Source organism: Salpingoeca rosetta, assembly GCF_000188695.1.
Source record: "Salpingoeca rosetta unplaced genomic scaffold supercont1.4, whole genome shotgun sequence".
Classification (NCBI taxonomy): Eukaryota; class Choanoflagellata; order Craspedida; family Salpingoecidae; genus Salpingoeca; species Salpingoeca rosetta.
Genome location: NW_004754930.1, coordinates 436,306 through 463,805, shown reverse-complemented (window position 1 = coordinate 463,805; position 27,500 = coordinate 436,306). Strand labels below are relative to the sequence as shown.

Below are 27,500 nucleotides of genomic sequence, written 5' to 3'. Positions count from 1 at the left end.
ACGCGCGCGCGCGCGTGTGTGTGTGTGTGTGTGTGTGTGTGTGTGTGAGTGAGAGAGAGAGAGAGAGAGAGGAAGTGTGTGTGTGTGTGTGTGTGTGTGTGTGTGTGTGTTGGGAGCATCACCCGTTGGACCGCTGACAAGATGAACAAACCGCAGCAGCAGCAGCAGCAGCAGCATCGTCAAAACCTCGCCACTGTACACCAACGACCAAGCACCACCACAGACGCTTCAACGTCCACCAAGTACCAACCACCAATGACCAACCACTCCATCACCCCATCAAACCACGCACCTTCATGGCGTTCTTCTTGTACGCCTTGCGGATCTCTTCGGCCGAGGCGCCTTTGTTGACGCCAAGCAGCTTGTAGTAGTCCTTGCCCATGGTTGGTGAGCTTCGGTTGAGCTTTGCTTGTCTGGCCTTCTTGTTGTCGGTGCGACCGATGTTGCGAGTTTTTCTTCTGTCTTCTGTCTGCGCTGTTGTTGGGGGAAGGGGGGAGGTGTCGAACGTCTTCCGCGAGTCTGCGTGCTTGTGAATGCGTCTTTGGTCGTGTTTCCAAGAAGGGCAGTACAGTTTGCAGCAGCTTTTGGTCAAACTAGTGATGTACGATGGTGTTGATACTGCTGATGCTTCTGATGATGATTATGATGGCGGTGGTGGTGAATTGTATGCAACGTCGGGTGAGTCTTTGTTTCTGTGTGTGTGTGTGTGTGTGTGTGTGTGTGTGTTTATGTGGATGTGTGTGTGTGTTTATGTGGATGTGTGTGTTTATGTGGATGTGTGTGTGTGTGTGTGTAAATGTCATCAGCCACCACCAACATAGCGCTTGCTTCGTGGCCTTCTGATGCAACTCCACTTCACTTGACTCAGCCTCCACCGCAAGCCACAACCCCTCATCTCCACAACCCATCCATCCATCCCATCGACACAGCAACACACACCATCACCATCAACCATCACCATCATCCATCCACTCACTCTCGCCGTTTGCTTGCGTCGTCGCTTCCAGAAGCAATCAGCCCAAACGAAAACTGTCCGGGTTTTGTGGTGTTGTTTTGCAAATTGCAGTCTACAGCTGCGCAATTGGTGAATTGACGGGCTTGCCTTGTGTTGCGCTGCTGCTGCGAACCACATGCACACATTCACAAAGGCTGAGCGACCGACCACAAACACGTCATCCATCCATCCATCCTCACCATGAGTGGACCCATCTTCTTTGGCGCGTGTCTTGCGGCTGCCGGCTTCGGCGGTACGTTGTGTGTGAATGTATGTGTGTATGTGTGTATGTGTGTATGCGTGTCTGTGTGTGTATGCGTGTCTGTGTGTGTTTGTGTGTGTGTGTGTGTGTGAGGGTTTGCATGAGTGCTTGCCTTGATTTGCGCTTGCTTTGTGCACCCTCGCTGCTCGAATAACAACACCACACCCTGGTATTCACACTCGCACACATGCAGGTCGAATGCTGCTCCGTGCTGCAAAGGATATGAAGCCTTTGATGGAACAGATGCCCAAAATCGGCAGCTTCAAGCTTCCGGTAAGTGTGTGCCCAATATCACGTTCTCCCTTGTCTTCTTGCGTTGTCTTTCTGCACTCCCCATCCATGCGCGTTATTGTAGTTTCACACACTCTCTCCCTCACACACACACACTCCCCCACACACTCTCTCACACACATGCTCTCTCACACTCACACATATTCTCCCTCACACACACTCTCCCCCACACTCTCACTCACACACTCTCACTCACACATTCTCTCTCGCACACACACACTCTCTCACACACACACACACTCACACTCCTTCGCATACACACATTTCCTGTTGTGCGTGCAGAAATTTGAGATGAACACATACTACAGGGGAGGCTTCCAAGAAACCATGTCGCGTCGTGAAGCCGGCTTGATTCTTGGCTGCAGGTGTGTGACTGAGCCTCTGCCTCGCTCACGAGCACTCGCGCTTGCTGTCGCGCTCTTCCTCGACCTCTGTGGTCCCTTGTGCACTCTCCGTGTGACACGCACACACACACATACACACACGCACACACACACACTATGCCTGCTGTGTCTACGTTTTTGTTTCTCTGCATGTTTGCATATTGCGCTGTCATTTCACACACTCACGATTTGCCTCCTTCCCTCGTTTGCGTTTGCTGTTTTGCATGCTTGCGGCTGCAGCCCAAAGGCCACCAAGACGCGTGTCATGGAAGCGCACAAGAAGGTCATGATTGCAAACCATCCTGATCGGGGCGGTTCCCCGTACCTTGCTGCAAAGATTAACGAAGCAAAGGAGTTGTTGGAAAAGCACGCAAGCCACAACTCCTGAGCGCAGCACTGTCATCCACCAACACGCCTTGTCCTACCTCGTCTTATTAGCCACATCACCCTGCTTCGTTGCTTCGTTGCCTGTTTCTGTGCTCACCAAGTCCTCTGTGTGTGTGTGTGTGCGCGTGCTTTCTTCGCTGCTTGAGCCATGCGATGCTTTGCGTTATGCCTGGTTGTGATGGCCAGCACCGTTGTTGTACAAAGTAAATCCAATACCAATGCAACAAAACCAGCCACAGCTACAACACGGTCTCGCCTCCCCATCGGTCACAGCACACATACACTCCATGGGTCTTCTTCTCGTGTTTCTCAAATCAAAGTTTAATGTAATGACAGGGAAAATCTTAGACAGGTAACCTGTGTTCAAAAAGCCACGCATTATCATGCAGACAATGGAAAGTCGTGAGCGCTATGGTGATGACTTGTGGGTTGTGTGTGTGTATGAGTGTGTGTGTGTGTGTGTGTTGCGTGCCAAGGCAAAAAGGAAGAAAAGAAACAGAGAAAGAGAAGATTGAGCAGGTAGGTTGTCGAAAATGGAATGGAAATGTCATCCGCTTGCCACCCCAGCTTTCAGGGCCAATGAGGCCAAGTCAGCAACGGTCATGGAAGTGCGGAAGCACCACTTGGCCATCTGGTCTGAAGACACCAAGTATTTTGTCTGCGATGGACTGGGTTTGAGCGCACATGATGGGTGGAAGCAACAAGAGCCTTTTCTCCTCCATTGAAGGTGGATACTGGGGTCTGCCGCAACACGTGCGCCACGTACCAGCTTGACGAGGGTTAATGCAAACTTGGCGAGTTTGCCCCTGTCGCCATCGGGGTAAATGGGAGATTGGAAGAGAGGGGAGGATAGAGGAAGAGAGGGACAGAGAGAAGGGGAAAAGAGGAAAAGAGGGAGGGACAGAGAGAAAGGGGAGGGAGCGAGGGATGGAGACCTTGGTAGGCATTCAGAGGACCCACATACACAGAGTCGCGCGGGTCCCCTCATACCACTCAAGCATTTGACGAGACCACAAGACTTACCACAAGACACGAGAGAGTCAACTATGCTTGGAGGTGGGTGACAGGAATCATTTCTTCTTTTGCGGCCTGCAACACAAAGCCGGGAGACACGAACACCATGAGGAAACCAAACAAACTCTGTGGGGACCCAAGCGAGTGCAAAAACGCCACACTTGCCGCACTCGATCAGCGGGCAAAAGCAGTGCAAAACCAAACGCACAGAAGCAAAGCAGAGCGGGCGAGCTCGTACCTGTACGTGCCAACGACGACAGCGTGATCACGCTCATAGGGCTCCAAGCTGAGCTGTTCTTTGGGCTTCATCTGCAAGCGCTTCATCTTTGATACCTCAGACGCGAACACAGCAGCGGGCGGCGCAGTCGAGTCGATGCAGCTCGCCTTGATGCTAATCACAAAGTGGCCACCGTTCTTCAGGAAGAAGTCGGCGTTCAACGCAACAATACGCACCTGAAGCGCAAAGACAGGCCCACACAAGAAAGGGAGGCAGAAGCGGCGGTGCAGTGAGCATACAAAGCGGGAGAACCAGTGATGTCACATTCAAACGGCCCAACCTTGTCAGGTGGAGGGCACGTTACGTGCGGTGGGACGATACGTGTGTTTTGGGGACGGTGGCAGAAAATGTGGGGTGTGATGTGTACGACATGTTGTGTGTGTGTGTGTGTGTGTGTGTGTGTGTGTGTGTGTGTGTGTGTGTGTGTGTGTGTGTGTACGATATGTTGGGTGTGTGTACCTGATCTGGTTGTGCGACATCTGCAAAGATGCAGTCGACCATGGGGACGAGCATGCGGTACTTGTGTGGGTGACGGGCATCCTCGATGATGGGGATGACGTTTGTGCGCCGCTTTGCCATGTTGATGAGATCGCGGCCAGCGCGGTGCGAGAACTCGACGGCGTACACGAGACCATCCTTGCCAACAATGTCTGCGACGTGTGACACGGTGGTGCCAGAGGCGGCACCGAGATACAGCACCTTCGAGCCAGGCTCCATGTGAATGTTGGCCACGCCACCGAGGACGGAGGCGGCCAGCTTGCTCCTGAAGGGGTTCCACACGCGGTACTCGACCTTCTCTGTGCCCGTGCCCTCGGCATCAGGCGTCTCCACGGAGATGCGCTTCTCGCCGTAAACAGACTCGCCAGGGACCGTGTTGCGTGTCACCAGGAGATCCTCCTTTCCGCCACGTGCAACGAAGATGCCTGATCCACACACAGGTTGACACAGGAGCATGGGAAAAAGTTAGGGCACGCACGTGATGGCCGCACACATCAAGCGATCTTGCACGCGAGAATTGATCTTGCATGGATCAAGCATCCAAAATCTCACACCAAGCAACAATATACAGCAATCACTACACGGGGTTCACAAGGGCAAGTGTCACTGACCAGGATGGCGATGGGGCTCAACCATGACCTGCTTCGAGCCTCCGCCACGGCCTCCGCCACGGCCTCCACCACGTCCACCGCGTCCGCGACCACCACCACGACCACGACCGCCACCGCGACCACCACCACGACCACCGCCGCGACCACCACGGAAGCCGCCACGACCGCCGCCGCGTCCACCGCCACGACCGCCACCACGGCCGCCACGGAAGCCACCGCGTCCACCACCACGGCCGCCACCACGGCCGCCTCCACGTCCACCACCGAAGGCCATCTCTTGTGTTTGCTGTTTGGTTGGTTGTCGCAGCTGTTGTGAAAAGAGAGAGAGAGAGAGAGAATGAAGTGAGCAAAGCACGTGGGTGGGAGCGAACAAGGGTGCAGGCGGAGAGGAAAGAAAAAAAAAGGCAGAAGTCACAGCAGCAGAGCGCCCACGAGGCAAGCAAGAAAGGTAAAAAAATCGTGGGAAACGTCACATTCGATGTGGGCTGCTGTCAAATTTGACAACATCACTGTTTGTGCTGTCGCCTCATGGTTGCATCTCTTCATTAACATTGCATCAAATCACTTTGATTGTTGCTTGCGTTGCCCCTTGCTTGTGTGTGGGTTTTGTGTGTGTGTTTGTGTGTGTGTGTGTGTTTGTGTGCGTTCGTTGTGTGCCTTTTCCACCACCCACCAACAAACAAAACCCACACAAAAGGAGGAGGAGTTCGGTTGGCGGATGGTTTGTCTGACGCATACGACGAGCACGAGCAACAACAACAACAACAACAATCTGCACAAGCACTGCTGCAAGGCGCAGCCAGCCAGCCAGCAAAGAGGTATGCACGATCAAAAAGCAACCACCACAAGTCCACCTGGTCGTGTTGGGTGTGAGTGTGCGAGTGAGTGCGAGAGTGCGTGTGAGTGTGCGTGTGAGTGTGCGTGTGTGAGTGTGCGTGTGGGAGTGGGGCATGAAAGGTCAGTCAATATGACGAACACACAGATCACTTCACTGAGATGCACTGCACTGCTTTGTTCACTTCTCAACCACAACCACCAAACACCCATTCAACACACACACACACACATTCACTGTCCTGGTGCCTTTGATCAATCATCTCTGCAGCACGCACACACGCAGAACCGCCGAAGCAAGCCTGCAGCGGTAATCGCCACAATCACAATCACACGACCCTCATCACACAGAACAAAACACCTTGTGTTGTGCCTTTCATGTGTGTTTTGCACGTTGTTTGCCACAGACAGACACGCTGCTGTGCAAACCCCTGACGAGTCCTGTTTTGTCCTGGCCTTGTTCCTCTCTGCATCGCATTGACCGCAGCTTCCCTGCCTTCAACAACCCATGTCCAACCTCCACATAATATGCGTCTTTGTTCACCCACACGTCCATCCAACCACCATCACCACCTTGTGCAGCCCCAAAGACCAACAGCCAAGACGACAAGGACACGAAGAACAAACAACACCTCTTCTTTCTTCCAAGGCGCTCCTGCTTCATCCGCAAGCTGTGACACAGAACCCTGTTCTTCTCCGGCATCATCATGGGACAAGCGCTCTGTGTCGCACCCTTCGCGTCGGCGCCATCGTGCGTCTCGAAGGAGTACGATTCCACGCTGTGGACCTCCATTGATCTCAAGGTTGCCATCGACGAGGCCAACAGCACGTACGCCATTTGCCCCCTTCCACACACACACACACACACAGCATGCGCGCATGCATACTCATGCGACGTACACCTGTTCCTTCACCCTGATCACCGTCTGCCTGCCTGGTTGTTTGTTCACAACATATCTGCTGTCCCTTCCACCTTGCATGCATTCATGCACTTCATGCATGCATGGCAAGCGAGGGTCGGTTTCGGCGTTGCACCCGCGCACGCCCTCCGTTTGGCTCTGCACTGGCCTGTTTTCCTCTCTTCACTTGCCTTTCGACCACTCTTCACCTGTCTTCCGATTACTCTTCACTGATCGTCTCCCACTCTTCTTCAACTCGCGCCACGCCACGCCATTCGCACTGATTGCCCTTTTTTCGCCCTCCTCGCTCCTGCGCTTTCCCTCTCTTTGTTCTGCCTCCTCCTCTGGCCAGGTGTGCTGGCCTGGCGAAGAAAGGCAAGCAGCGCGTCAAGTTCCGCATGGAGGGCGGCGATGACGCCACTGCCCTGCCCAAGTCTGGCTTGTTCTGGCGCGCCGCCGTCACAATCAGGCCCTCGCGCCAGGTGAGACACAGGGAGATTGTGTGTGTGTGTGTGTGTGTGTGTGTGTGTGTGTGTGTGTGTGTGTGTGACCATTGGTGGTTTGCACCCATGTATGCATGCATGCATGTATCGTGGTGTGGATGAATAGAGAGAGCGATGGTGAGCTCGACGAATGCTTGTGTTTTGAATGTCAGTGCACTGCTGTCCTGTTTTGGTGTCGTGGTGGTGGTGGCTATGTCCTGCTCCTGTCCAAGCAGCGCACAGCAGCACTGCTTCTTCTTCTCGCTTGCTTGCTTTCTCGCTCGCGCCTACTCTCCTGATTTTCTTGTTTGTCTTGTTTGTCTTGTTTCTCACACACACGAAACGCCTGCTCTCCTGCTGCGTTGTCTTTGCATTGCGTGTTGGGGGCTATCTTCTGTGTACTTGCTGTGCACCTTTTTCCTCTTCTCTCTTCTCTTCTCTCCTCTCTCTTCTCTCTTCTCTCTCCTTTCCCTTCTCCTTTCCTCTTCTCTCCTTTCCTCTTCTCTGTTCTGCCTTCACCCCGATGCCAGTGTGATGGCGGCGAGGAGGAGGCGAGCGCGCGGCTGCTGTCGCTGCCGGAGTTTGCGCGCACCTACCAGTTTATCAAGGACACGTGCAACCCGAGCCGCCGCCCCTCTGCGCCCTCCGCCCCGTCATCCGCTGCCTCCTCCGGCCGCAGCAGGTGCTATATTTGTGTACTTGTGTATGTGTGTGTATATGTGTGTTGTATGTGTGTGGGTGTTGTATGTGTGTGTGCATGTGTTGTATCTCTCTCTCTCTCTGTCACGACCATGCTCATATGGGGTCGTTGCCATGTTGCGCTTGCACACGCGATTGCTCTCCCGTGCTCACCGTGTCATGCGCTTTCCACGCCAACACCACTTGACAGCGTGTCCACGGAGTGTACAGACAAGTGTGGCGTGTGCTATGAGCGAAAGCCAGACACGGTTCTTGCGTGCATGCACGCATTCTGCGAGTCGTGCGTCTCAGAGTGGTGAGTGAGTGAGTTGTGCGTGCGTGTGTGAGTATGTGTGTGAGTGTGTGTGAGTGTGCGTGTGTGTGTGTGCGTGTGTGAGTGTGTGTGTGATTGCATCATTATTCTCGTGTATCGGTGTGCGCCACCTTGGCTCAGCTCATCACCTCACCCTGTGTTGCTGCCGCTTCGACTGCCGCCGCCCTCACCGCCAGGTCTCACGTCGATGCCACGTGCCCGCTCTGCCGCAATGCGTGAGTGGTCACCAACACCAAGGGGAGAGTGATTGCGGTTCTATTGAGGGTGGAAGGCGTGCTGTGCTGGAGGGGTTGTGCTGCTTTCACCCTGTGCTCGTGCTTATACTTGTGTCCTGGCTGCTGTTCTCCGCTGTTCGTCCTCCCCTTTCCACCCCGTCCTCTCCACACCTGATTCGCTGTGCTCACGCCATTCATTGCATGGCTGCCTTGTATTCCTCCTCCTCTCTGTTGTTTGCCTTTCTCCTCCCCTCTCTTGTTTGCTGTTCCTTGTCCTCCTTCTTCCTCTTCTCCCTCCATGCGTACAGAATCTCGGATGAGAGCGAATGCTTTGTGGACGTGGCGTATCCGTCCCGTGAGGACCTCAACGCGTACCTCATCAGCAGCTTCTTTGACTGATCGTGCATGTGCTGCCCTTGTTGCACTGCAGCTCTTCTTCTCGCTATTTCCATCTGTTGGTGATTGAGTCATCACACGCACACACACAAACACACACACACACTCTCTCTCTGATACTGTTCTGACTCTTTGCCCTTTCTTCCATCTCCTCTCTGTCCCCTCCTCCTCCTCCTCCTTCTTCTTCTTCTTCTCCTGTCCCTTCTTGCTGTCCTTTCCTTTGGTGCTTTCTGTAATGGACTATCTATTCGGTCTTTCCATTTATTGACTGACAGACTGATTGATTGATTTATCTGATTTGAGTGCCCTTCCTGCCTGCCTGCCTGCATGCCCTTTTTTGCCCCCTGTATGTAACATGATGTGACATGACATGATGATGCTTCCCCTTTGCTCTCCCTGCTTGCTTCTCTGTTTTATCTTTCTTTCTTTCTCTTTCTCTTGCCTGTCCATCCTGCTCTCTGCCTTTCTTTTGCCCATGCCTGGTTTCATGCCGTGTGCATGTGTGTGCATGTGTGTGCTCGCAATGCGCACCCTGTCACATGTCATGTCACACATCACACAGCCACAATCCCGTCCAATCCAATCCAACAGTACCCAACACCATAAACCAACACCGACGACAATTTGTGAACATGTTCCATCACCTTTCCCCTTTCCTGTGCCTTTTTCCTCTCGTCTTCGTCGTCCTCCTCGTGCTTCTCTCTGTGAACAAGCCAAGACAACCAACCATGGGTCGCATGCACGCACCTGGCAAGGGTATCTCCCGCTCTTCCCGCCCCTTTGTCCGCACAGCCCCTTCCGTACGTTTCTTCAAGACCAGACTCCCACTGCTCCTGTGAACATGACATGCTGTCCGATATTCTCGGTGGTGATTTGTTGTCACATCACGTTGTACTCGTCACCGTCGTGCTCGTTTGTGCTTGTGGTGGTTTGGTGGTTTGTGGTGATGGTTTGTGGTGCTCTTCCATCCACATCATATCGCTTCATCTGTTTCCATTCTTGCCTGCCAACAAGCCTTGCCTTCTCTTCCTCTCCTCCCTTCCCTTCTCCCACTACATTTTACTTTCCTATTCACACTCACTCACTCATTCTTCTCACCCACGCACTCACTGTTTTCGCTCACTCACTCACCCACTCACTCACACCAACTGACACCGCTCCTGCCGTTGCCCACACAACAGTGGCTGAAGAACCTGTACTCTGCTGACGATGTCAAGGAGAGCATTGTGAAGCTTGCGCGCAAGGGTCACACCCCCTCCAAGATTGGTAATGACGCCGTGCCTTTGGGCTTGAGTTTCTCGGGTTGATCATGCAGCACCAATACCATGTGCATGCTGTTGGACATTGTCCTCAGCTGGGTGGCGGTGCTGTTGATCTGTACATGCCTGGCTCTTGCCGACCTCCTGGCCTGTCATGGCCGTTGGTGTGCGTGCCTGCATAGCAGCACCGCATCAAACGTGAGGCTCTTTCTCTTTCTCTTTGAGGGCCTTTTGTTGTCGTTGTTGTTGTTGTTGTTTAATGTAAGTTATTGTTGTTGTTGTTGTCGTCGTCGTCGTTGTTGTTGTTGTGTCTTGTTGTGTCTGTGTGTTTGCACCTAACATGCTTGCTGTGTGCTGTGGGATGGCTGAACATGATGCTGAACACTGGCGCTCGCCACACCACATCTCCTTCCCCTATCTCTCCTCTTTCCATTTTCTTCCCCTCTCTTCCTCCTCTTCTCTCCTCCCCGCCCCCTTGCCTAACCTTCACCCCCCCCCCCAAAAAAAAATCTGTTTTGTTTCCAGGTGTGATTCTTCGTGATAGCCGTGGCATCTCGTCCACCAAGGCCATCACGGGCACCAAGGTGCTCCGCATCCTCAAGGCCGCCGGCCTTGCCCCCGAGATCCCGGAGGACCTGTACTGCCTCATCAAGAAGGCCGTCGCCATGCGCAAGCACCTGCAGGAGAACCGCAACGACAAGGACTGCAAGTTCCGCCTCATTCTCGTTGAGAGCCGTATCCACCGCCTCAGCCGCTACTACCGCACCAAGGGCGTCGTTGCCCCCAACTTCAAGTACGAGAGCGCCACCGCCAGCGCCCTCGTCGCGTAAACGCACCCATCTCCCTTTGCCGCGTGGACAGCATGATGTGCGCGCAGGCGTGGGCACTGGCATTTTGTAGGGAGACGCAAGGTTGTTGTGGTGGTGACACATAATCATGTCACGTGGTCCCTGTCACCCCTGTCTTTGCACCCCCTCCCTCTACATTTTGTCTTTGTGCTCTCGCTCTTGTGTCATTTCATCATCATCTGCTGCTACTCTGTGTGTTGTTGTTGTTGATTTTGGTTGGCTGGCTGGCTGTGTTGAACGAGCCACGACGTTGGGTTGTTCGTGTGTCTGCCTCGCTTGTTTTATTACATGGCATGGGCGGGCGCCGCAGTTGAGGTCATCAATTAAAAAAAAAACACACACGCAGTGTGCGCAGTACATGAATGGCTCAAATTGAACATGATAGTTGTGAAGGAAGAGGCAGGCTAAGAGTTGCACGTGGGTAGGCGTTGAAAACCTCAGGAAGATACGCATACTTTTCAAACATATGTGTTTCTGACCTGCATCTTTCCATCAGAAATGAAGGGGCTGTAGCTCAAGTGGTAGAGCGCTCGCTTAGCATGCGAGAGGTACCGGGATCGATACCCGGCAGCTCCACGGTGCTCATTCTTTTTTTTTCCAATTCCATCACGCATGTGATGTGCACGACCACGTTCATGCATGCCCACCCCGCCCTTCTTTGGTCGTCAACGACGGTTTGCGACATGGCTCTCGTTTCCATTTGTTTGTTGTACTTTTTGTGCTTCAGACACGGACCCAATTCACCTTCAACAAAACAAGGCCACAAGAGGCGCAACTCTAGAAACGAGAAGCAGGAGCATGCAGCACAGGTTTAGTTGGCCTCCTCCTCCTTGGGGGCATCATAGTCCTCCACAACAAGCGCACCTGCGAACCAGAACGGCAATGTGTGTTGTGTGTGTGTGCGTGTTGTCATGTGTGAGTGTATGAATGGCCAAGCGCGAGACGAGAGGACGGCGGCGCGTGCAATTCATCGAAGCGCATCATGGCTGGAGCGCATGACACGCAAGCTCCCTAACTAGAGGAGACAACGAACACATCAAAACCCACATACACACTCACTCACCAGAGTCAATGTCCTCGATGAGGTCGTGAGGGTGGCGACCGTCAACAGTGCAGCCAACGCTCTGTGCAGTGCCAAGGATCTCCTGCAAAACAGGGCATAACCCAAGAACGTGCAAGTGTTGTAGAGCATCAGAAAACAGCACCAGCGCAGGAACAACACAAACGAACAAAACGCACGCGCTCACACACACACACACACATGCAGGTTCATGGAAACGGCGCTCTCGCTCTCGCTCTGCCTCGCATTGGGGAGCACACAACTGACCTTGACGGTACCGGACATCTTCCTCGCCATGGAGCGGGGGCGCATGATCTTAGCGACCTCGTAGACGTCGTCGTATGTGATGTTGCCGTCGTGTGCGACTGAAGACAAAACAAAAGGCAAGCGAGCGCCACGAGGTGTGGTGAGAAAGAGCGTCGGCGTGCGGGGTATTCATTCGTGCATCATTCATCGCCTCAGGTGAGAGATGGGGGAGAGAAAAGCAAATACACGCCCACATGCTCACACACTCACACACATATACGCTGTTGTGCATCAACAACAGGTGTCCATGAACTCACTGTTCTTCTCCTTCTTGCGGTCGCGGACAGGCTCCTTGAGGGCCTTGATCACAAGAGCAGAGGCGGTGGGCACCATGGCGACGGTGGCTTTTCTGTTGTGTTGGACCAAGCGGTGACAATGTACCGGAGCATGAGGAGGACGCAGAGGAGGAGGAGCATGAGCATGAGCATGAGAACGAACCACAGCAACGAAGACATCAACCCCACACAGCTCGCTCAAAGCAAAAAAAGCACACACCACATACAAGCACGCACACGCACACGTGAATACCGCACACATACACACAAGAGCGCACGCACCTGTTCTGGATGGTCAGCTTGACGGTGACGCGAAGACCCTTCCAGTCCTTGGTGGCCTTGGCGATGTCATCACCGACCTTCTTGGGGGAGAGACCAAGAGGACCGAGCTTGGGCGCAAGAGAGGAGGTGGCACCAACCTCGCCACCAACAGCGCGCATGTAGACTGCACAACAGTGTTGGAAAGCATGGTCAAAAGAGAGGACAACGAGAGCGAGTCACAGTGGGCATGAGTGCGTGCGCGTGTGCGAGAGAGCAAACAACAGAAACACTGCTGTGACAAACATGGAACATGAGCATGACACGATGGAAGGAAAGGGATTGTGCTTCGTGCACGATGGCACCTCAACACCTTCTCTTCGCTTTTGGCTAATGCTGACTGCTGCTGATGACGACACTGTTGCTGTGGCGATAGTGCCAATGGATCTTCTTCATCCCCATCTCATGTGCTGCGGGTGTCATGAGTGTCGTCGTTCATGTGCATGTGCTGCGTGCGTTGCTGTCATTGAGCGCCGCACCTCCCTCGCCTGCGCCCCATTCTTTCATCCCCGCCCCTGCTGTCTCCTCAGCTGTCTGTGATCGCGGCGGGTGCTGGTGTCGGCTCGATGCACGTCCCGCATCCCTCACAACACTTGCGGGTGCAGCAGCGCGCGTGTTGTTTCTTTCAGCCCGCACGGCACCTCGCACCACCGCCGCATCATCCAGCGTACACACCTCCACACCTCACAATCAACAGCCACAGAGCACAACGGCCACCACCAAGCACCACCACTGCCGTAGCAACCACGGGGCTTGCATCGTTGATGGCGAACGCGCGGGCCAAGGGAACTTACGGTAGGCAACCTCGTTGGGGTCAAACTTGGGAGGCATAGTGGCTGCTGTGTTGAGCGGAGGGCTGGCGACGGCGGTGAGCTGGGTGGCTTGGTGGCTCGCACACTTGTCAGGAGAAAAAGGCACATGGAAGGTGCGGTAAAAAATTGCTGAAATCCCCCGCACAAAAATGCAGGTTTGTCCTATCACCTATTTCTAGTCCAGTTACCGGTTCCAACACCACAAAATATCCACCCAAGATGGGGTGGAAGGACTCGCAAGGATGGTGGCGAAAGCGGCGAAACAGTGGTTGGTTGGTTGTGAGAAGCGCTGCAGCGGCTCACTCACATCGACTCCGTTGCGCCGCACCTTCCCCTTGCCTTGCTTGTGGATGCAGGTCGGTCACAACAGAACAACACCAACATCACAACGGACACACTCACACACACATACATACATGACGTGCGCTGGTGCATGTGTACTGGACACCAGGTAAGTGAAGCGCAATTGGGTTGGACATGGCGTCGTTGCCAGTGGCCACAAATGTGCAGGCCAGAGCAACAAGCAGCAAGAGCATCATCGTGACATGGAGCGTGCCAAAGGTGGCAGACATTGTGGGCGGCAGCACCCATGGCGCCCGCAATGCTGGCGCATTCAAGTTCTCGTTCCGCGTGCTGCGGCGACGCAAGGGCCTCGCCGCCTTTGTTGTGGCCCACCAACAGGACGACACGTACGACTCCCACGAAATCACGGGCCTGCGACCAAACTGCGAGTACGAGATTGCAGTGCAGACCTTCTCCACAGGACAGCACCGCGTCGCCGCAGCCAAGGCCGGCGTGCTCCCAACAACGGAGCCAGTGCCGTGCCGCACGCTGGAAGATGTGCCGACAGCGCCCCGAAGTCTCCACGCCACGCACGTGACAACGGACACCATCACCGTGGCCTGGAAACCACCGGGCCGCCTCAACGGCACCCTGCGCGGCTACAGGCTCTTCTTTGACCAGGCAAAGGAGGAAGAGTTCAATGTTGTCGAACTCACCCCAGGCTCCACCTCATACACAGCACGCCACCTCTACCCCATCACACCATACCGCTTTCAGAGTGCGTGTGTGTGTGTGTGTGTGTGTGTGTGTGTGTGTGTGTGTGTGTGTGTGTGTGTGTGCAGGCGCTGTTTTTGTGTATGCCTGAACGTGATTATTGCGTGCGTGTGCATTCTCGTGCATTTGTGTTGTCTGAAGGCATGTCGGCCGCACAGCACAGCGCAGCTCACAGTCAACCCGGTTTTGTGTGTGTGATGGGCAGTTCTTGCCTTTACATCTGCTGGTGAGGGTCCTTGCACGCACATCCTCACACAGCGCACTCGTGACTCTGCACTCAACCGCTTCAAGCTTCAAGGTACCTTTCGTTGTACGCGCGCGTGCGTGTGCGTGTGTGTGTATGTGTGCGTGTGCTGTCGTTGAGCAGTTGTTGAGCAGAAGTAGACGACACGCGCTTCGAATAGGCGCGTTTCATCGAGCACATCATTGTTCATCATTTGCAATGTCCCTGCGGTTTCGGATTGCAAACAGGCGGAGACGACTGGGTGCAGGGTGAGACAGTGGTCGATGATGACGATGATGATGCCGGTAGTGACGTGGACGACGACAGTGACAACGATGCCAAAGTTGGGGCGGTGGTGCGCAGGAACCAAGCAAACGACCCATCAGCCACGCGTGCACCAGCAAAGCCAGGTCCGTTCCTTCACACACTTTGACATTCCGTGCAAAGTGACGATGATGATAACGATTTATGACCGTGTTTGTGTGCTTGTGTGTGTGTGTGTGTGTGCTTGTGTGTGTGTGTGTGTGTGTGTGTGTGTGTGCTCGTGTGTGCTCGTGTGTGCGTGTGAGCATGTGCATTGTGTGTTTGTCGTGGTGGAGTGTATGCACGTATGTGTTGGGTTGCTGTGAGTGCGTGTATGAATGATCGCGTGGACGCCGGTATTGTCTCAGCCCCCCCCCTCACTGTTACCTTGGCTCCTGTCACACTATCACATCAACACCACCAGTGCGGCGGGGATTCTGCGTTGTTGCACCAACTTCTCGCCCCACGCCAAACAAGGTGCAATCACGTGTGTGCATGAGTGGACGTGTGCGACGCGCGCATGTGCGTTTCGGCAAGGGAGCCATCCTTGAATGCACGCAGTCATACAAGCACACAAACACACAACGCATACACAAGTGCATACGCAAATACATCAACAAGTACAAACACAAATACAACCACAACCGTACACACACATACACACAATCCACGCCAACCATCGCACGTACCAAACGCCTGCACAATTGTCCACCAGGCGCCCGCCTCGTCGTCCAATGGGCGGCAAATGCAGTCGTCGTCGTCGTCGTCGTCGCGGCCGGTGATGCGGCGGCTCAACGAAGACGACTGGCGCGCAATGTTCTTCAGCAAGGTGCACCCCTGATTGTGCACAGAGAGAGAGAGAGAGAGAGAGAGAGAGAGAGAGAGAGAGAGAGAGAGAGAGAGAGAGAGAGAGAGAGAGAGAGAGAGAGAGAGAGAGAGAGAGAGGCCTCATGTGGGCGTCAAGCAGTGCCAATGGGCTCGTGCAAACATGAGCGTTGTTCAGCTTACAATGCATGCGCACGCGTTTTCGTGTACACACGTACACGTGTATGTACACACAAACTTGTACTCTCACACGCATGCACTTACACCCACCTGCACACACAAACCCACCTGCACACTCACACACACCTGCACACACCTGCACACCTGCACACACCTGCACACACCTGCACACACACACACCTGCACACACACACACACCTGCACACACACACACACACCTGCACACACACACACACCTGCACACACACACGCGCGCGCGCGTGTCATGTGCATGGTGGGTATGGACAGGATCAGGGCCAGCGCGCCACAAGCCACGTTGACGTCCGCCAGCCAGCACCTCCACAGCTCCAGGCACGATCCGCTTCGTCGGCTGATGTTACACGCACACGCACGCGCAGGTGGGACACACGTTGTTCACACGCGTATGTGTGCACTCTTGCAGCTCATTGTGTACATCTCCCTTTGTATCAGACCCACCACGAAGGATCATAACTCATACATGCATGTGCGTGAATTTGTGCGCGTGTAGGCCGCTGTCGCTGATACCGCCTGTTCGGGGACAACAGCCATCCCCATCGTATGTTCACAGGCAGCGTTGCACCCTTGCTTGAGATGCCATGCTCATGCACAAACTCAAACTTTCGTGACATGCTGGCTGGCACACACACACACACACATACCTACTCACTCACTCACTCACTCATTCACACACATACACACACAACCACACATACACACACATACACACACATACACACACACGCTCGCTCGCTCTCTGTCTCATTCCGCTTGGCGGGTGGCGCAGTGTGTCAGTGCCGTCTGCGCAATCGCGGACAAACACCACGCCGAAGCGACGTGTGCATCCACAGGCAGAAGCGTTCTCATCCCCGTCATCGTCACCTTCACCCTCGAACCACAAACACTCACCAACAGAGGAACTGGGTATGTGTTCATGTTCGTGTGTGCGCAAGTGTTCGCGTGTGTGCGCACACTGTACATCATCGTGTGCACGTGACCGTGCATGCGGTCATCATGTCACGCCTTTGTTGTCTTTTGAAGCCTGATATCCCTGCAACAATTTTCTGCAACTCACTGCTCACTTCGTGCGATCACGCGTGCAATAGCGGGATTGCGGACAGTGTCGCGCGGTGCAGTCACAAATGAAAGACAGCCAACAACAGCAGACCAGGGTGTGTACTCTCCTGCTGCATGATTCCCTTGCACCCCTCGACCCCCACCACACACACACACACACACACACACACACACACACACACACACACACACACACACACACACACACACACACACACACACACACACACACACACACACGCATGCATGTTCAACACACATGCATATTCACATCTGAACACATACATCTTCATCAGCTTCACATGCTATATGCTGACCTTTCAGCCTTCGCGCCATTGTCCTGCACACACGTCTGCCGTCATCATAATCGCCTGCGTTTTGTAGACGTGGCCGTGGCCGAGGGCGTTGGCGGTGAGGATCAGCTGATTATGGTGCGCAAACGAAACAAGGCGCGAACAATTCGCGGGAAAAAGCACGGCGTGCGGAAGACACTGCAACAGCTCAAGAGCACATACGATCTGCTCTCCTCCACTGAACTTTCGCGCCTCTTCGACGTGAGTGTGCGCATCTGAGCCTTCGCTGCTCGATTGCTTACTATTGCGTGTGTGTGTGTGTGTGTGTGTGTGTGTGTGTGTGTGTGTGTGTGTGTGTGTGTGTGTGTGTGTGAGGGCGGATTGCTCTTGAACCTCCTGCCCTTCTCCACTCTTTCAGCGCTCACGAGAAACGCTGTCTTGTGTGCTGCTTTGCTGTTTGAAGGAGGAGAGCAAAACCAAACGCGTTGTGCTCTATGTCACAAACACAACAGCGATTCGTGACACTTTCCAAGCCTGCGAGGAAATCAAGGCGGTGGGTTCGTGATCGTGCACATATTTTCTCGCTTGTATGCGCGCGCGCGCGTGTGTGTGAGTGTGTGCGTGCATGTGTGTGCGAAGCATGAACACATACAGTCTGCTGCATCACATCTAACGCGTCTGTAAGAATGTGTGCATGGCTGCCAACAGCTCTTCTACAACCTTCGTGTTCGCGTCGACCTTCGAAACATCGCCATGGACAAACAGGTAGCGCATCGCGCGTCTGAGTTTTACCTGTGCACTCAACAGTGTCCTCTCACACCGCACCATCAAGAATGTATGCTGCGAATTCACATTCTGTACATGCAACCATGCAAACAATTACACACTTGTTCACACGCATTTACCTCCTCGACGCATGCAATTGTTTGTGTGTGTGTGTGTGTGTGTGTGTGTGTGTGTGTGTGTGTGATAGGCGAGAAGCGAGTTAGAGCGCCGGTTGCCCGGTGCTGTTGTTCCGCAAGCGTTTCTGGAAGGCAGACATCTTGGGGTAGGGCAGAGAACGGAATGTGTCACGCAAGCATGTCTGTGTGTGTGTGTGCGTCTATGTGTGGAACGTTCTTAAAATGTCACTTGAACATTCTTGGCGATGCTCATTACGCACATGCATGCACACACACATGCACACACAACACGTTTTCGTGTGGTGTCGACCTCAGGATGCGAAGGCGTTGAAGGAGATGAACGAGACAGGTGCGCTGCGGCGGCGGCTGGCGGACTGCGAGGAGCGACCACTCACAGATTGCACAACCTGCGGTGGACAGGGCTACATCCTGTGCACCTGGTGTCAAGGTGAGCGGATGAGATGTTCGAATGCTTGTTTTGATTTGATGGTGATGTGGATGGACGGTGTAGGGTCGTCGTGTTGTGCCCTTGTGGATGCTGTGCATTTGTCTGTTGCTGCTGTGTCTTGCCTGCCGTTGCATGCCTAACTCAGGCGCATTGTTCTCACCGTCACGCACAGGTTCGAAGCGCAGTCTGCTGCACGGCTTTGGGGAATCCACCAAGGAAGAGTGGCTCAAGTGCTCCGTGTGCAACGAAAACGCTCTCCAGGTGTGTGTGTGTGTGTGTGTGTGTTTGGACTGCGGCGGTCGTGTGGCAAACCAAGCCAAGAGGAAGCAGTGGATCACGTTTACTTTCGGGTGTGAATCAGTGCTGTCATGCTCGTTCGTGACTCCGCTTGCCACCCAACACCATCTATCAACACGCACACAACTCAAACGTGCACTGAAATATGCAAACATGTGCTTAGCGCTGTCCCGACTGCTGAACCGGTCGCGGTCACCTCAGTTCACACCCAAGATCTGCAAGACGCGAGCGGACAGACTGCTGCCACTGCCAAGCTGTTGTATGTGTGTGTGCGTTTGGGTGTACGTTTGTTATGAGCAAGAATAATCGACAAGCAAACCATGGATATGCAAGCATTCGTTGCGCGAAACACCCACCCACTCACACACACACACACACACATACACACCCACACAGACACACAGACACATACACACACACGCATGTGCTACCTGTGTCTTCGCTGACGGCCGTGTCACAGCCTTGGTAGACGAGGCGATAACAGAAACTGCGCGCACGTGTGTGCGGATGCTGAAAGCGGTCAACACACGCACACGACTGGCGCCACGCAGCAAGCCGACACGCAAATTGCACAACATTGTTGTGAGCAGACATGTGATATCTGTTTTGTCGCACGCACATTGCCACTGCACGTGTGTTGCAACAAGGGGACACGATGTGGCACGCGTGCGGTACGGCCGTGCGCTCGGTTGTCAAATGCAGGAGTCGTCATCACCACAGCTCACAGGACACACACACACACACACACACACACACACACACACACACACACACACACACACACACACACACACACACACATACATACGCATTCGGTCTCACCGCAAGCGCCTCGCCGGCCACTGAATCTGTGATCGTTTGCACATGTGCCAACCACTGCTGCTCCAGACCATCATCATCATCATCATCATCATCATCATCATCATCACCATCAATATTATCCACATTGTCACCAGCATCAAGTGCGGGCACCCAGAAGCTGACGTCGTGTGTCCAAGCTGGCGAATCAAGGCACGCACCACACCCTGCGCCGGATGCAGGCAGTGCATCCATGTCAACGTCACCACTAGTCGCCACCACGCTAGCGACATCGTCGTTGCCACCGCCATCATCATCATCATGATCATCGTCGTCACTGGCGCGGCAGTGGTGCAAGTGCGCAGCTTTGATCTGCTCCCTTGTTGCCAGTACACACACACGAGCGAGTGGGTGGGGAGCACCACCCAGCGTGTGCAGCAGCAGCCAGTCTCGCGTGTGCACACAGCGGTCGTCTTCGACACCAAACCATTCGCAGAGGAGTTGCGTCACGTCGATCAGGGCAACTGTGGTGGTGGGCGATTCCAATGACGAAGGCCTGCTCTCCGTCGACCCGACTCCCCGTGTACACATCACCGCTGTCGCAGATACGTCGTCACCATCACCATCACCATCGTCCGTGCTTGTGTCTGGGTTGTGCTTCAGACTGCCTGCCGCGTTCAGAGTTGGAACACGCTGTAACAGTTGCTCCTCCACCTCCTGATGCACACACGCACATGAGCACGAAGTGAGAAAGCGATGCGGTGGGCTGTGCGCGTGCGTGCGTGCATTGTTGCTGCTGCTGCTGCTGTTGTTGTTGTTGTTGTTGCTGTTGTTGTTGTTGTTGTTGTTGTTGCTGTTGTTGTTGTTGTTGTTGCTGTTGTTGTTGTTGTTGTTGTTGTTGTTGTTGTTGTTGTTGTTGCTGTTGTTGTTGTTGTTGTTCACACACACACACTCTCAGACAGTACCACAGCACACACGCACACGCACATGCACTGAGCGTTTGCAATACCCTGAGGGCGTGTGTGATTTCAGTGGCTGCGCTTGCAATGGGCGCTTTCCTGTTCATGACGCGCGCCAGACAGAGCACATGCGTGTATGTGTATGTGTGAATGCAAGTTTGTGTATGTGGATGACAAGATAAGAGCGTGAGGCGAACAGGGACTGAAGGAAGAGGTGTTCGCACACATATGCACACACACATATATATTTGCACTCACCCAGCAAAGAGGGGTTGGTCTGGTTGGGTAACGTTGAGCACGGTCATCTGCATTTCGTGGATTGATGGAGTGAGGTGAGCTGTGTTCGCACATGGCAGCCAAACAGAACAGCAGACAGCATACACATCCACCACCCCACCCCATCCCCCCCCCACACACGCACACCTAACCTTTGTGTCAGGGGTAGGGTGCCAGCAGTGCTGGAAGAGAGAGATGACGAGGCGAACGAGCGGGAGCGCAGAGGCGCGCGCATATGATTCGTCGTGCGCTGGTTCGAAATGGGGTGACGACTCGAGTGATGGGGCTTGCAGGGAGACGGGGAAGCTGTTATGGTCAATTCCATCATGTCTTTGGCCGTCGTCCTTGATCGGAGGCGGGTTGTGCGTGAAGAAGAGTGTTGTTGCACCGTCTGTGCGAAACGTGCGTGCCTGTCAACACCATTGCGTGCACACACAAACAAACAAACAAACAAACAAACAAACAAACAAACAAACAAACAAACAACACGTAGCTGAGTCATGGGGACAGTGATGGGCGTTGCTTCAATCTCCTTGTGGGGCAACCAACCGCGTTGCAAAGAAGCAATGTGAACATCGAACACAACTCTCCCATTGCACACAAAGGTTTCTTTGGCCTCAGGAGAAGCCAGGGCCACTCCGCCAGCAAGCTCGACAGCAATGCAGGAAACACAACGCAGTATGCAGGCACTGGTACACCGCCATCAAGAAGCTATGTACCGTGCTGCGGCGACCGGAGCAGGTGTAGTGCTTGAATTCGTGAGCGAGAAACGGACGAGCACCCACGAGCCGAAACTCGCTCGTGGCAGCCAGCTTGATGGATCAAAGGTAATTGCAAAGTTGTCGCCAGGCAGAGCAAGTAGGGCGAGTGTTGTGGGCACTGATTGTGAGACGGGAACATTATAAGGCAGTACTTGTGTTCTGGAAGAGAGTATAAAGTAGACAGGTGCATGAGCAGCGAGCGGCGTTCTGACATGAAAACAAAAGTGACTGTGCCGCCGTGTCCCCCTCTGTCTCAATCCATCAGTCTCAGTCTCTGTCTCCGTCTCTGTCAGGCTCTTTCTCTGTCTCCGTCTCTGTCTCCGTTTCTGTCCCTCTCTTTCTCTCTGTCTCTGTCTGTGCGTGTCAGTCTCTGTCCCTCTGGCTCTGTCTGCCTCGTTCTGTCTCTCTGTAAATACAAAGCAAACATTGCTCACCTCGACTGCTTGCCAGTGATCGCCTTTTCTTGGACGCTTGATGGCGTCGAAGGACGTACCGCCCTGACCAACAGCCAGGGTGAGGCAGATGACGCCTCGTGGGGCGAGACAGCATTTGGCGCTGGCGAAGAACCCGCAAAGCAAGTCGCGGTTGTGGCCGATGGGACACTTCCCACCCACGTGGGGAAACGTGAACACAATTTCGTCAAATACATCGTGGCCCGCAGCCTGTGTGTCCAGCGTGCTGGCGATGTTGGTGGCATCTACACCAGTCTGCACGTTGACCAGCTCGGGCATGGCACGAAGTGCAAGGAGATGGGTGACACTGTCCGGGTGACGATCCAACAGCATGTCCTCGGTATCGTACGTCGTGGCCACAATCTTCGCAGGCTGGCTACTTTCAGCAGCAGCGTCTAACAAGCGCGTGGCCACAGAGTGGGCGAACGACAAGTTGCCGTCACCCAAGATCAAAACGCGATGGTTCTCGTTGCCACCTAGCTGCGTTTTGTGTGTCGAGTTTTGCTGTTGCTGTTGCTTCTGCGTTTGCTGTTGCTGTTGGCGCTGTTGTTGTTGCTGCACACCACGAGCAGCTTCATGGCGCCCATCTGCACCTTCGGTGTCGCTGTCTCCGCCGCCATCGCTGTCGTAGCAGCACAGCAACCCCTGCTGTGCGAAGCACACAGTGTCGAGCTTCATGCTGCCACCAGTCATCATGCTCCGTGCAGTGAACGGCTTTTGTTTAAAGATACCGCGAATGTTCATAACTTGCAGTGGCCCTTCACAACACCAAGAAGAGTAGTCACGGGTTGCCAAGAGCCAGCGAGAGCAGCGAAGATGGCTGAGACAGAGGGCGCTAATGTTGGTGCTGATGTTGGTGTTGATGTTGGTGTTGATGTTGGTGTTGTTGGTGGCGGTGCGGGCACGGAAGCAGAAGACCAACAGCAGCAGCAGCAGCAGCAGCAGGAAAAGGAGCAAAGCCGTGGCGGGAGTGCGTTGCGGCCAAAGGACAGTGCATTAGCGGAAGGAGCGACAGAGGAGGGAGATGATGAGGGAGGAGCCACCGAAAGGCCCGAACACGATGTACGAGATGAAGATGGTGAAGCGGAGCCAGAGAGAGAAGAACATGCTGAGGCAGGAGAGGGAGGAGACCAAACCGAAGGCACTGCCAAGGAAGGAGACGAGGAAAATGACCGAGGCGAGGGGGATGAGAGAGGGGAGAGCGATGACGATGATGATGAGGAGAACGAGCAAGGGGAGGCAGAAGAGGAACACGACGACGATGAGGAGGAGGAGGAGGAGTGGCTTGATCCATTTCCGGATCTGGATGTTGACGAGTTGGAACAACGCGTGTTTGAACAACAGTACGTCGCGGTTGCGAAGTGATACTTAAGCGCACATATGCGTGTGTGCGTGTGTGTGTGTGCGTGTGTGTGCGTGTGTGTGCGTACGTCGACGTTTGCTCGTGGTTTTGCACGTGTCTACTTCTCTCTGTGTGTTGTCATGTGTGTGTGTGTGTCCCACCTTGTGCACCGCAAGGAGCCTCAAGTATTGGTTTGCTCACCCACCAACGCACGCGATGCGCTGCTCACAGGGAAGCGAATGAGACGCTGAGACTGGAGACGGAGTGCTTGCAACGCTATTTTGACAGGCAACAGGCGGACGCAGTTGAGACAGGTACTTAGAGAGCAAATGAAGGAGGTGGGGAGCACGTCACACGCGCGCCTGCCATCAACTTTACACAGCACGCGTTGCAACTTTCTCACGTGTGTTGCTGCCGTGACTGCTGCTACTGCTGCCGCTGTGATCACAGATGACGAGGATGCGCAGGAGACGGTGCAAGTGAAGGAGCGCACAACACGGCGACGGTCGCGGTCGATGCGCTCGAGTGCGCGCAGCGCTGCTTCCACAGCACCGACTGTGCTCACAGATGTCCAGAAGAGCGATATTGCACAGCGGGATCTCGACTATCTCCGCGCCCAACTCAAACAGTCAGTGTCATGTCACAACAAACACAGGAGGTTGCGAGAGAGAGAGAGAGAGAGAGAGAGAGAGAGAGAGAGAGAGAGAGAGAGAGAGAGAGAGTGTAGTGGTGTGTGTGTGTGTGTGTGTGTTTTGAGATAATGACATCCGGACAGACTCTGTAGACACAAGTCCATGCTAACGAGGGGACGTGGCGCATAGATGGGTGACCTGTCAGATATACTACTACGATCAGAGCAATGCCAAACCGGTTATTTATCCACACATCGCGCCAAGTCTCTCTTATTCGTAAGAATCCTAACAGCGTCGCCTAATTAAAGATTGGGAACCACTCGTACAGAAACTGGCTCGGAACCCGATCGGAAAGCCTCGACGCTAGAAGAGGTCCACACCCCGTTTGGATGCCGGTAAGTAAAGTCGTGTGGCGAATGTGCTTCGCCATCGCATTAGGAGAGAGAGAGAGAGAGAGAGAGAGAGAGAGAGAGTGTGTGTGTGTGTGTGTGTGTGTGTGTGTTCGTACCGCGGTGGATTTTTGTGTGTCCATTGTGCTCCTTTGACTATGAGCTTGAAGTATATTCCAGATAGCGCCTTCACAGCCACCCCGTGTCTCAACCCACAAACACATGCAAATCCACTCACATTACCTTGCTGTCATGTGCTGTTGTTTGCTACTTATCTGTGCAGGTTCAAAGAGGAGTCGCTACAGAAGGTGCACACGCTGCAGGCTGTGATTGCGGAATCAGAAGTTCGCCTGATGGAGATTCCAAAGCTGGAAATGCTCTTTGACGACGAAGTCACACGCAGCGCAGAACTCTCGGTGCGCATGTATACACGTGTGCATATATATGTGTGTGCGTGCTGTTGTACATGTGTGTGCGTGCGTGCGTGCTCTTGTGCATATGCTTGTGTGTGTGTGTGTGTGTGCTGTTGTACATGTGTGCGTGTGTGTTCTTGGAACATGTGTACGTGCACACATATATGTCTGTACATGCACACTCAAGCGCAGTGTATCGATCATCCAACCGACTTGACTTGTTCGTGCTGCCCATGCTGTGGGGATAGCTCTGTCCGACCCACGAGCGGCACACGGTGCTCTTTCCGAACAATACACTCACACGCCCATGCATGCATGCATGTGTATGTGTGATTGCAGCGGTCTGGAAAAGTGGAGACGGATGCTCTTCGCGCCTTCTATCGCCGGCGAATGAAGGTTCGTGTCGCCAACATTCTCTCACGCACGCACACGTGGTCGAGTTGCCTTTTCTCATCTTTTCTCTGCTGCCGCCGAACGTGTGCCGCGCATCTTCATCATTGGCCACATGTATTCTCATGACGTCATTCCCTCCGTGTTCCCACCACTGCCACCACCCACCATCACCTCAGCAATGCGAAACGCTGAAGGACAAGCTGAACGTGAAGAACCAGACGATGCGGGCGCACAAGCAGCGCGCGGTGTCGCAGCTCAAGGCCAAGGACGAGATTGGCGGACACCTGCACCAGGTCGACTTTGAGCAGCTGAAGATTGAGAATGAGCAGTTCTCCGTTGACATTGATAAGCGCAACAAAGAGCTGTCCAAACTCAAGTCGGCCGCAGGCAGGACGAACCAGACGCTGGAGAAGTTCAAGGTGGGCATTCACACGCACGCACGCACGCACGAGTGGGAGAAGCGATCGTTGTGTGATGTGATGTGTGTGTGTGCGTGTGTTTGGAAGAAGGGGCGAGGGGTCAGTTGCGCTCCATCGAGCATTCTGCTTCATTCCTGCGGCTGTACTCTGTTGTCGTGGTCCTGTCATTGCCACTATCGCCACTATCAATCTCACCACCACCACTATCACCACCATCACTATCACCACCATCACTATCACCATCACTATCACCACCATCACCACCGCCAGGACCGGCTGCGGGTGCTGCAAGCGGAGTCTGACCGCGTGGCTGTGGAGATTTCGAGTCGTGAGGATCTCATTCGTCGCATAGCAGCAGAGCGCCAACGCGTCGACAGCGCACACGCAAAGCTCAAGGCACGCAGCAACAGTCTCTCCCAGCAGGTATGTGTGTGTATGTGTGTGCGTGTGTATGTGTGTGTGTGTGCATGCGTGTTCGCATGTGTTCCAAGTTGGCTCATGCACTCGCTGTGTTTGGGCATCCACTCCCACCTCCTCCTTTCGACATCTCTCCTCCATCCCACTGCTCTCATCCCCCATGTCAATCCATTGTCTGTCACTGGGGTGCAGCTTGAAGACCACCGCGTGCCGGAGGTGCTTGATCTGGTGAAGCAGCAGGCAACAATGCCAAAGCTCCAGCAGACCGTTCGCACAATGGAGCGCAAACTCGACCTCGCTCAGGTGTGTGTGTGTGTGTGTGTGTGCGTGTGTGTATGCTTGTGCTGTTTGCGCGCGCGCGTGTGTGCGCGTATGTGCTGTTTGCTTGTGTGTGTGTGTGTGTGTGCTGGCTGTTGGCATGTGTGCGTATGTGCTGTTTGCGTGTGTGTGTGTGTGTGTGCTGGTTGTTGGCGTGTGCGTGCGAGTAAGTGTTGCATGTATGTATCCGCCTCTGTGTTTGTATCCGCTCTTTTCCTCTGTTTGCTTGTCCGTCTTCCAGCCATGTGTTCGCACATTTCACTGTGACCTGCACATCACATGCCTCGTCTCATCATCAACACCTCGCATCCACATTGCCGCCACCGGTGCAGATGGAGTTTGACCACACCCGGCGCTCCCTCCGCTCAACGCGCCGCCTGACCGCAACGAGAAAGTAGCAAACATGTGTGTGTGTGTGTGTGTGTGTGTGTGTGTGTGTGTGTGTGTGTGTGTGTGTGTGTGTGTGTGTGGCTCTTTGTCTCTGTCTCTATCTCTGTCTTTCCTTCTCCTTCTCCCTACCCCTCTCTCGTTGATTGTGTTCTCGGGAGTTGTGGTGTTGTGTTCCACTGTTCGTTTACGTTGCACATATTGTGTGGTGAAAGGAGCGAGAGCGTAACTGTCCAGCAATGCACATCAACAACAACAAATACAAACAACAGCCACTTAACTTAAAACCGCAGCCACCCATTGTGTCGTGTCACAAAATGCACACACAGACAGACAGGCAGACACAGACACAGACACAGACCAACACAGACACAGACAGACAGACAGACAGACAGACAGACACACACGCACGCACGCACGCACACACACACACACACACACACACACACACACACACACACACACACACACACACACACACACACACAC

The 27,500-nt window shown here is 54.1% G+C and overlaps 11 protein-coding genes and 1 non-coding gene across 12 annotated transcripts in view; 6 read left to right on the top strand and 6 right to left on the bottom strand.

Annotated features, from left to right (window-relative positions):
• The window catches only part of PTSG_01179 (DnaJ domain-containing protein), a 3,332-nt gene extending 2,312 nt beyond the window's left edge, over positions 1 to 1,020 (bottom strand). Inside the window, exons 1-2 of the mRNA XM_004997092.1 lie at positions 977 to 1,020; positions 293 to 630 (exon numbers count right to left, since the gene is read on the bottom strand). Coding sequence (XP_004997149.1) covers positions 293 to 382 — 90 coding nt within the window. The 5' untranslated portion in view covers positions 383 to 630; positions 977 to 1,020. The remainder of the gene's footprint in view (positions 1 to 292; positions 631 to 976) is intronic.
• Positions 1,021 to 1,195: 175 nt separating this feature from the next.
• PTSG_01178 (import inner membrane translocase subunit TIM14) lies at positions 1,196 to 2,318 on the top strand (the record flags this gene model as incomplete). The annotated part of the gene is made up of 4 exons (XM_004997091.1): positions 1,196 to 1,247; positions 1,450 to 1,529; positions 1,830 to 1,912; positions 2,171 to 2,318. The coding sequence occupies 4 exons, from the start codon at positions 1,196 to 1,198 to the stop codon at positions 2,316 to 2,318; spliced, it is 363 nt and encodes a 120-aa protein (XP_004997148.1).
• Positions 2,319 to 2,622: 304 nt separating this feature from the next.
• Positions 2,623 to 5,077, bottom strand: PTSG_01177 (rRNA 2'-O-methyltransferase fibrillarin). Its single transcript, XM_004997090.1, has 5 exons — positions 4,718 to 5,077; positions 4,068 to 4,531; positions 3,570 to 3,784; positions 3,341 to 3,406; positions 2,623 to 2,674 (listed from the first exon to the last, which is right to left on the bottom strand). Exons 1-4 carry the CDS (start codon positions 4,989 to 4,991, stop codon positions 3,388 to 3,390), a joined length of 972 nt encoding a protein of 323 aa, XP_004997147.1. The 5' UTR covers positions 4,992 to 5,077; the 3' UTR covers positions 2,623 to 2,674; positions 3,341 to 3,387.
• Positions 5,078 to 5,174: 97 nt separating this feature from the next.
• On the bottom strand, positions 5,175 to 5,685 carry PTSG_11690 (uncharacterized protein). The gene has a single exon (XM_004997089.1). The coding sequence runs from the start codon at positions 5,667 to 5,669 to the stop codon at positions 5,274 to 5,276; it is 396 nt and encodes a 131-aa protein (XP_004997146.1). The 5' UTR covers positions 5,670 to 5,685; the 3' UTR covers positions 5,175 to 5,273.
• A 573-nt stretch (positions 5,686 to 6,258) lies between these two features.
• On the top strand, positions 6,259 to 8,558 carry PTSG_01176 (uncharacterized protein; the record flags this gene model as incomplete). Its single annotated transcript, XM_004997088.1, has 6 exons — positions 6,259 to 6,380; positions 6,803 to 6,932; positions 7,463 to 7,614; positions 7,822 to 7,926; positions 8,121 to 8,159; positions 8,468 to 8,558. 6 exons carry the CDS (start codon positions 6,259 to 6,261, stop codon positions 8,556 to 8,558), a joined length of 639 nt encoding a protein of 212 aa, XP_004997145.1.
• Positions 8,559 to 9,227: 669 nt separating this feature from the next.
• Positions 9,228 to 11,025, top strand: PTSG_01175 (40S ribosomal protein S13). Its single transcript, XM_004997087.1, has 3 exons — positions 9,228 to 9,355; positions 9,737 to 9,821; positions 10,340 to 11,025. Exons 1-3 carry the CDS (start codon positions 9,284 to 9,286, stop codon positions 10,642 to 10,644), a joined length of 462 nt encoding a protein of 153 aa, XP_004997144.1. The 5' UTR covers positions 9,228 to 9,283; the 3' UTR covers positions 10,645 to 11,025.
• A 140-nt stretch (positions 11,026 to 11,165) lies between these two features.
• On the top strand, positions 11,166 to 11,238 carry PTSG_20058. The gene has a single exon. It is a non-coding gene; the product is annotated as a tRNA-Ala (tRNA).
• A 117-nt stretch (positions 11,239 to 11,355) lies between these two features.
• On the bottom strand, positions 11,356 to 13,574 carry PTSG_01174 (60S ribosomal protein L12). Its single transcript, XM_004997086.1, has 6 exons — positions 13,416 to 13,574; positions 12,586 to 12,748; positions 12,286 to 12,377; positions 11,990 to 12,087; positions 11,726 to 11,807; positions 11,356 to 11,526 (listed from the first exon to the last, which is right to left on the bottom strand). The coding sequence occupies exons 1-6, from the start codon at positions 13,450 to 13,452 to the stop codon at positions 11,474 to 11,476; spliced, it is 525 nt and encodes a 174-aa protein (XP_004997143.1). The 5' UTR covers positions 13,453 to 13,574; the 3' UTR covers positions 11,356 to 11,473.
• Positions 13,575 to 13,621: 47 nt separating this feature from the next.
• PTSG_01173 (uncharacterized protein) lies at positions 13,622 to 19,382 on the top strand. Its single transcript, XM_004997085.1, has 17 exons — positions 13,622 to 13,701; positions 13,885 to 14,493; positions 14,695 to 14,787; positions 14,961 to 15,122; positions 15,440 to 15,492; positions 15,731 to 15,844; positions 16,309 to 16,418; positions 16,550 to 16,597; positions 16,826 to 16,962; positions 17,145 to 17,210; positions 17,500 to 17,669; positions 17,872 to 17,961; positions 18,117 to 18,173; positions 18,382 to 18,456; positions 18,626 to 18,758; positions 18,931 to 19,019; positions 19,219 to 19,382. The coding sequence occupies exons 2-17, from the start codon at positions 13,911 to 13,913 to the stop codon at positions 19,234 to 19,236; spliced, it is 1,998 nt and encodes a 665-aa protein (XP_004997142.1). The 5' UTR covers positions 13,622 to 13,701; positions 13,885 to 13,910; the 3' UTR covers positions 19,237 to 19,382.
• On the bottom strand, positions 19,088 to 20,489 carry PTSG_13235 (uncharacterized protein). The gene is made up of 3 exons (XM_004997084.1): positions 19,878 to 20,489; positions 19,487 to 19,592; positions 19,088 to 19,309 (listed from the first exon to the last, which is right to left on the bottom strand). The coding sequence occupies exons 1-3, from the start codon at positions 20,442 to 20,444 to the stop codon at positions 19,248 to 19,250; spliced, it is 735 nt and encodes a 244-aa protein (XP_004997141.1). The 5' UTR covers positions 20,445 to 20,489; the 3' UTR covers positions 19,088 to 19,247.
• A 574-nt stretch (positions 20,490 to 21,063) lies between these two features.
• PTSG_01172 (uncharacterized protein) lies at positions 21,064 to 23,027 on the bottom strand. Its single transcript, XM_004997083.1, has 4 exons — positions 22,284 to 23,027; positions 21,808 to 21,900; positions 21,241 to 21,498; positions 21,064 to 21,117 (listed from the first exon to the last, which is right to left on the bottom strand). The coding sequence occupies exons 1-4, from the start codon at positions 22,995 to 22,997 to the stop codon at positions 21,067 to 21,069; spliced, it is 1,116 nt and encodes a 371-aa protein (XP_004997140.1). The 5' UTR covers positions 22,998 to 23,027; the 3' UTR covers positions 21,064 to 21,066.
• Positions 23,028 to 23,033: 6 nt separating this feature from the next.
• PTSG_01171 (uncharacterized protein) lies at positions 23,034 to 27,304 on the top strand. Its single transcript, XM_004997082.1, has 9 exons — positions 23,034 to 23,644; positions 23,875 to 23,957; positions 24,094 to 24,271; positions 24,948 to 25,080; positions 25,417 to 25,473; positions 25,647 to 25,889; positions 26,160 to 26,312; positions 26,499 to 26,609; positions 26,957 to 27,304. Exons 1-9 carry the CDS (start codon positions 23,118 to 23,120, stop codon positions 27,020 to 27,022), a joined length of 1,551 nt encoding a protein of 516 aa, XP_004997139.1. The 5' UTR covers positions 23,034 to 23,117; the 3' UTR covers positions 27,023 to 27,304.
• The last annotated feature ends 196 nt before the right edge of the window (positions 27,305 to 27,500 follow it).

Bases quoted from the DNA above. Each gene is read 5' to 3' on its own strand.
- PTSG_01177 (XM_004997090.1), bottom strand. From the start codon at position 4,991: ATGGCCTTCGGTGGTGGACGTGGAGGCGGCCGTGGTGGCGGCCGTGGT. The intron at 4,532-4,717 runs GTCAGTGACACT...TGTGTGGATCAG, and splicing joins TGAGCCCCATCGCCATCCTG to GCATCTTCGTTGCACGTGGC. The intron at 3,785-4,067 runs GTACACACACCC...TTTGCGCTTCAG, and splicing joins ATGTCGCACAACCAGATCAG to GTGCGTATTGTTGCGTTGAA.
- PTSG_11690 (XM_004997089.1), bottom strand. From the start codon at position 5,669: ATGCCCCACTCCCACACGCACACTCACACACGCACACTCACACGCACA.
- PTSG_01175 (XM_004997087.1), top strand. From the start codon at position 9,284: ATGGGTCGCATGCACGCACCTGGCAAGGGTATCTCCCGCTCTTCCCGC. The intron at 9,356-9,736 runs GTACGTTTCTTC...CCCACACAACAG, and splicing joins TTGTCCGCACAGCCCCTTCC to TGGCTGAAGAACCTGTACTC. The intron at 9,822-10,339 runs GTAATGACGCCG...TTTTGTTTCCAG, and splicing joins TCACACCCCCTCCAAGATTG to GTGTGATTCTTCGTGATAGC.
- PTSG_01174 (XM_004997086.1), bottom strand. From the start codon at position 13,452: ATGCCTCCCAAGTTTGACCCCAACGAGGTTGCCTACC. The intron at 11,808-11,989 runs GTCAGTTGTGTG...CCTGTTTTGCAG, and splicing joins AGATGTCCGGTACCGTCAAG to GAGATCCTTGGCACTGCACA. The intron at 11,527-11,725 runs GTGAGTGAGTGT...TCTGGTTCGCAG, and splicing joins CATCGAGGACATTGACTCTG to GTGCGCTTGTTGTGGAGGAC.
- PTSG_01173 (XM_004997085.1), top strand. From the start codon at position 13,911: ATGGCGTCGTTGCCAGTGGCCACAAATGTGCAGGCCAGAGCAACAAGC. The intron at 15,845-16,308 runs GTGCACCCCTGA...GGGTATGGACAG, and splicing joins GCGCAATGTTCTTCAGCAAG to GATCAGGGCCAGCGCGCCAC. The intron at 18,759-18,930 runs GTGAGCGGATGA...CGTCACGCACAG, and splicing joins CCTGTGCACCTGGTGTCAAG to GTTCGAAGCGCAGTCTGCTG.
- PTSG_13235 (XM_004997084.1), bottom strand. From the start codon at position 20,444: ATGTGTACACGGGGAGTCGGGTCGACGGAGAGCAGGCCTTCGTCATTG. The intron at 19,593-19,877 runs GTGAGACCGAAT...GCGTGGCGCCAG, and splicing joins TGGCCGGCGAGGCGCTTGCG to TCGTGTGCGTGTGTTGACCG. The intron at 19,310-19,486 runs GTAGCACATGCG...CACATACAACAG, and splicing joins GGCCGTCAGCGAAGACACAG to CTTGGCAGTGGCAGCAGTCT.
- PTSG_01172 (XM_004997083.1), bottom strand. From the start codon at position 22,997: ATGATGACTGGTGGCAGCATGAAGCTCGACACTGTGTGCTTCGCACAG. The intron at 21,499-21,807 runs GTACATAGCTTC...TGGTGTTGACAG, and splicing joins GCTCCGGTCGCCGCAGCACG to GCACGCACGTTTCGCACAGA. The intron at 21,118-21,240 runs GTTAGGTGTGCG...CACGAAATGCAG, and splicing joins ACCCTACCCCTGACACAAAG to ATGACCGTGCTCAACGTTAC.
- PTSG_01171 (XM_004997082.1), top strand. From the start codon at position 23,118: ATGGCTGAGACAGAGGGCGCTAATGTTGGTGCTGATGTTGGTGTTGAT. The intron at 25,890-26,159 runs GTGGGCATTCAC...CACCACCGCCAG, and splicing joins AGACGCTGGAGAAGTTCAAG to GACCGGCTGCGGGTGCTGCA. The intron at 26,313-26,498 runs GTATGTGTGTGT...ACTGGGGTGCAG, and splicing joins GCAACAGTCTCTCCCAGCAG to CTTGAAGACCACCGCGTGCC.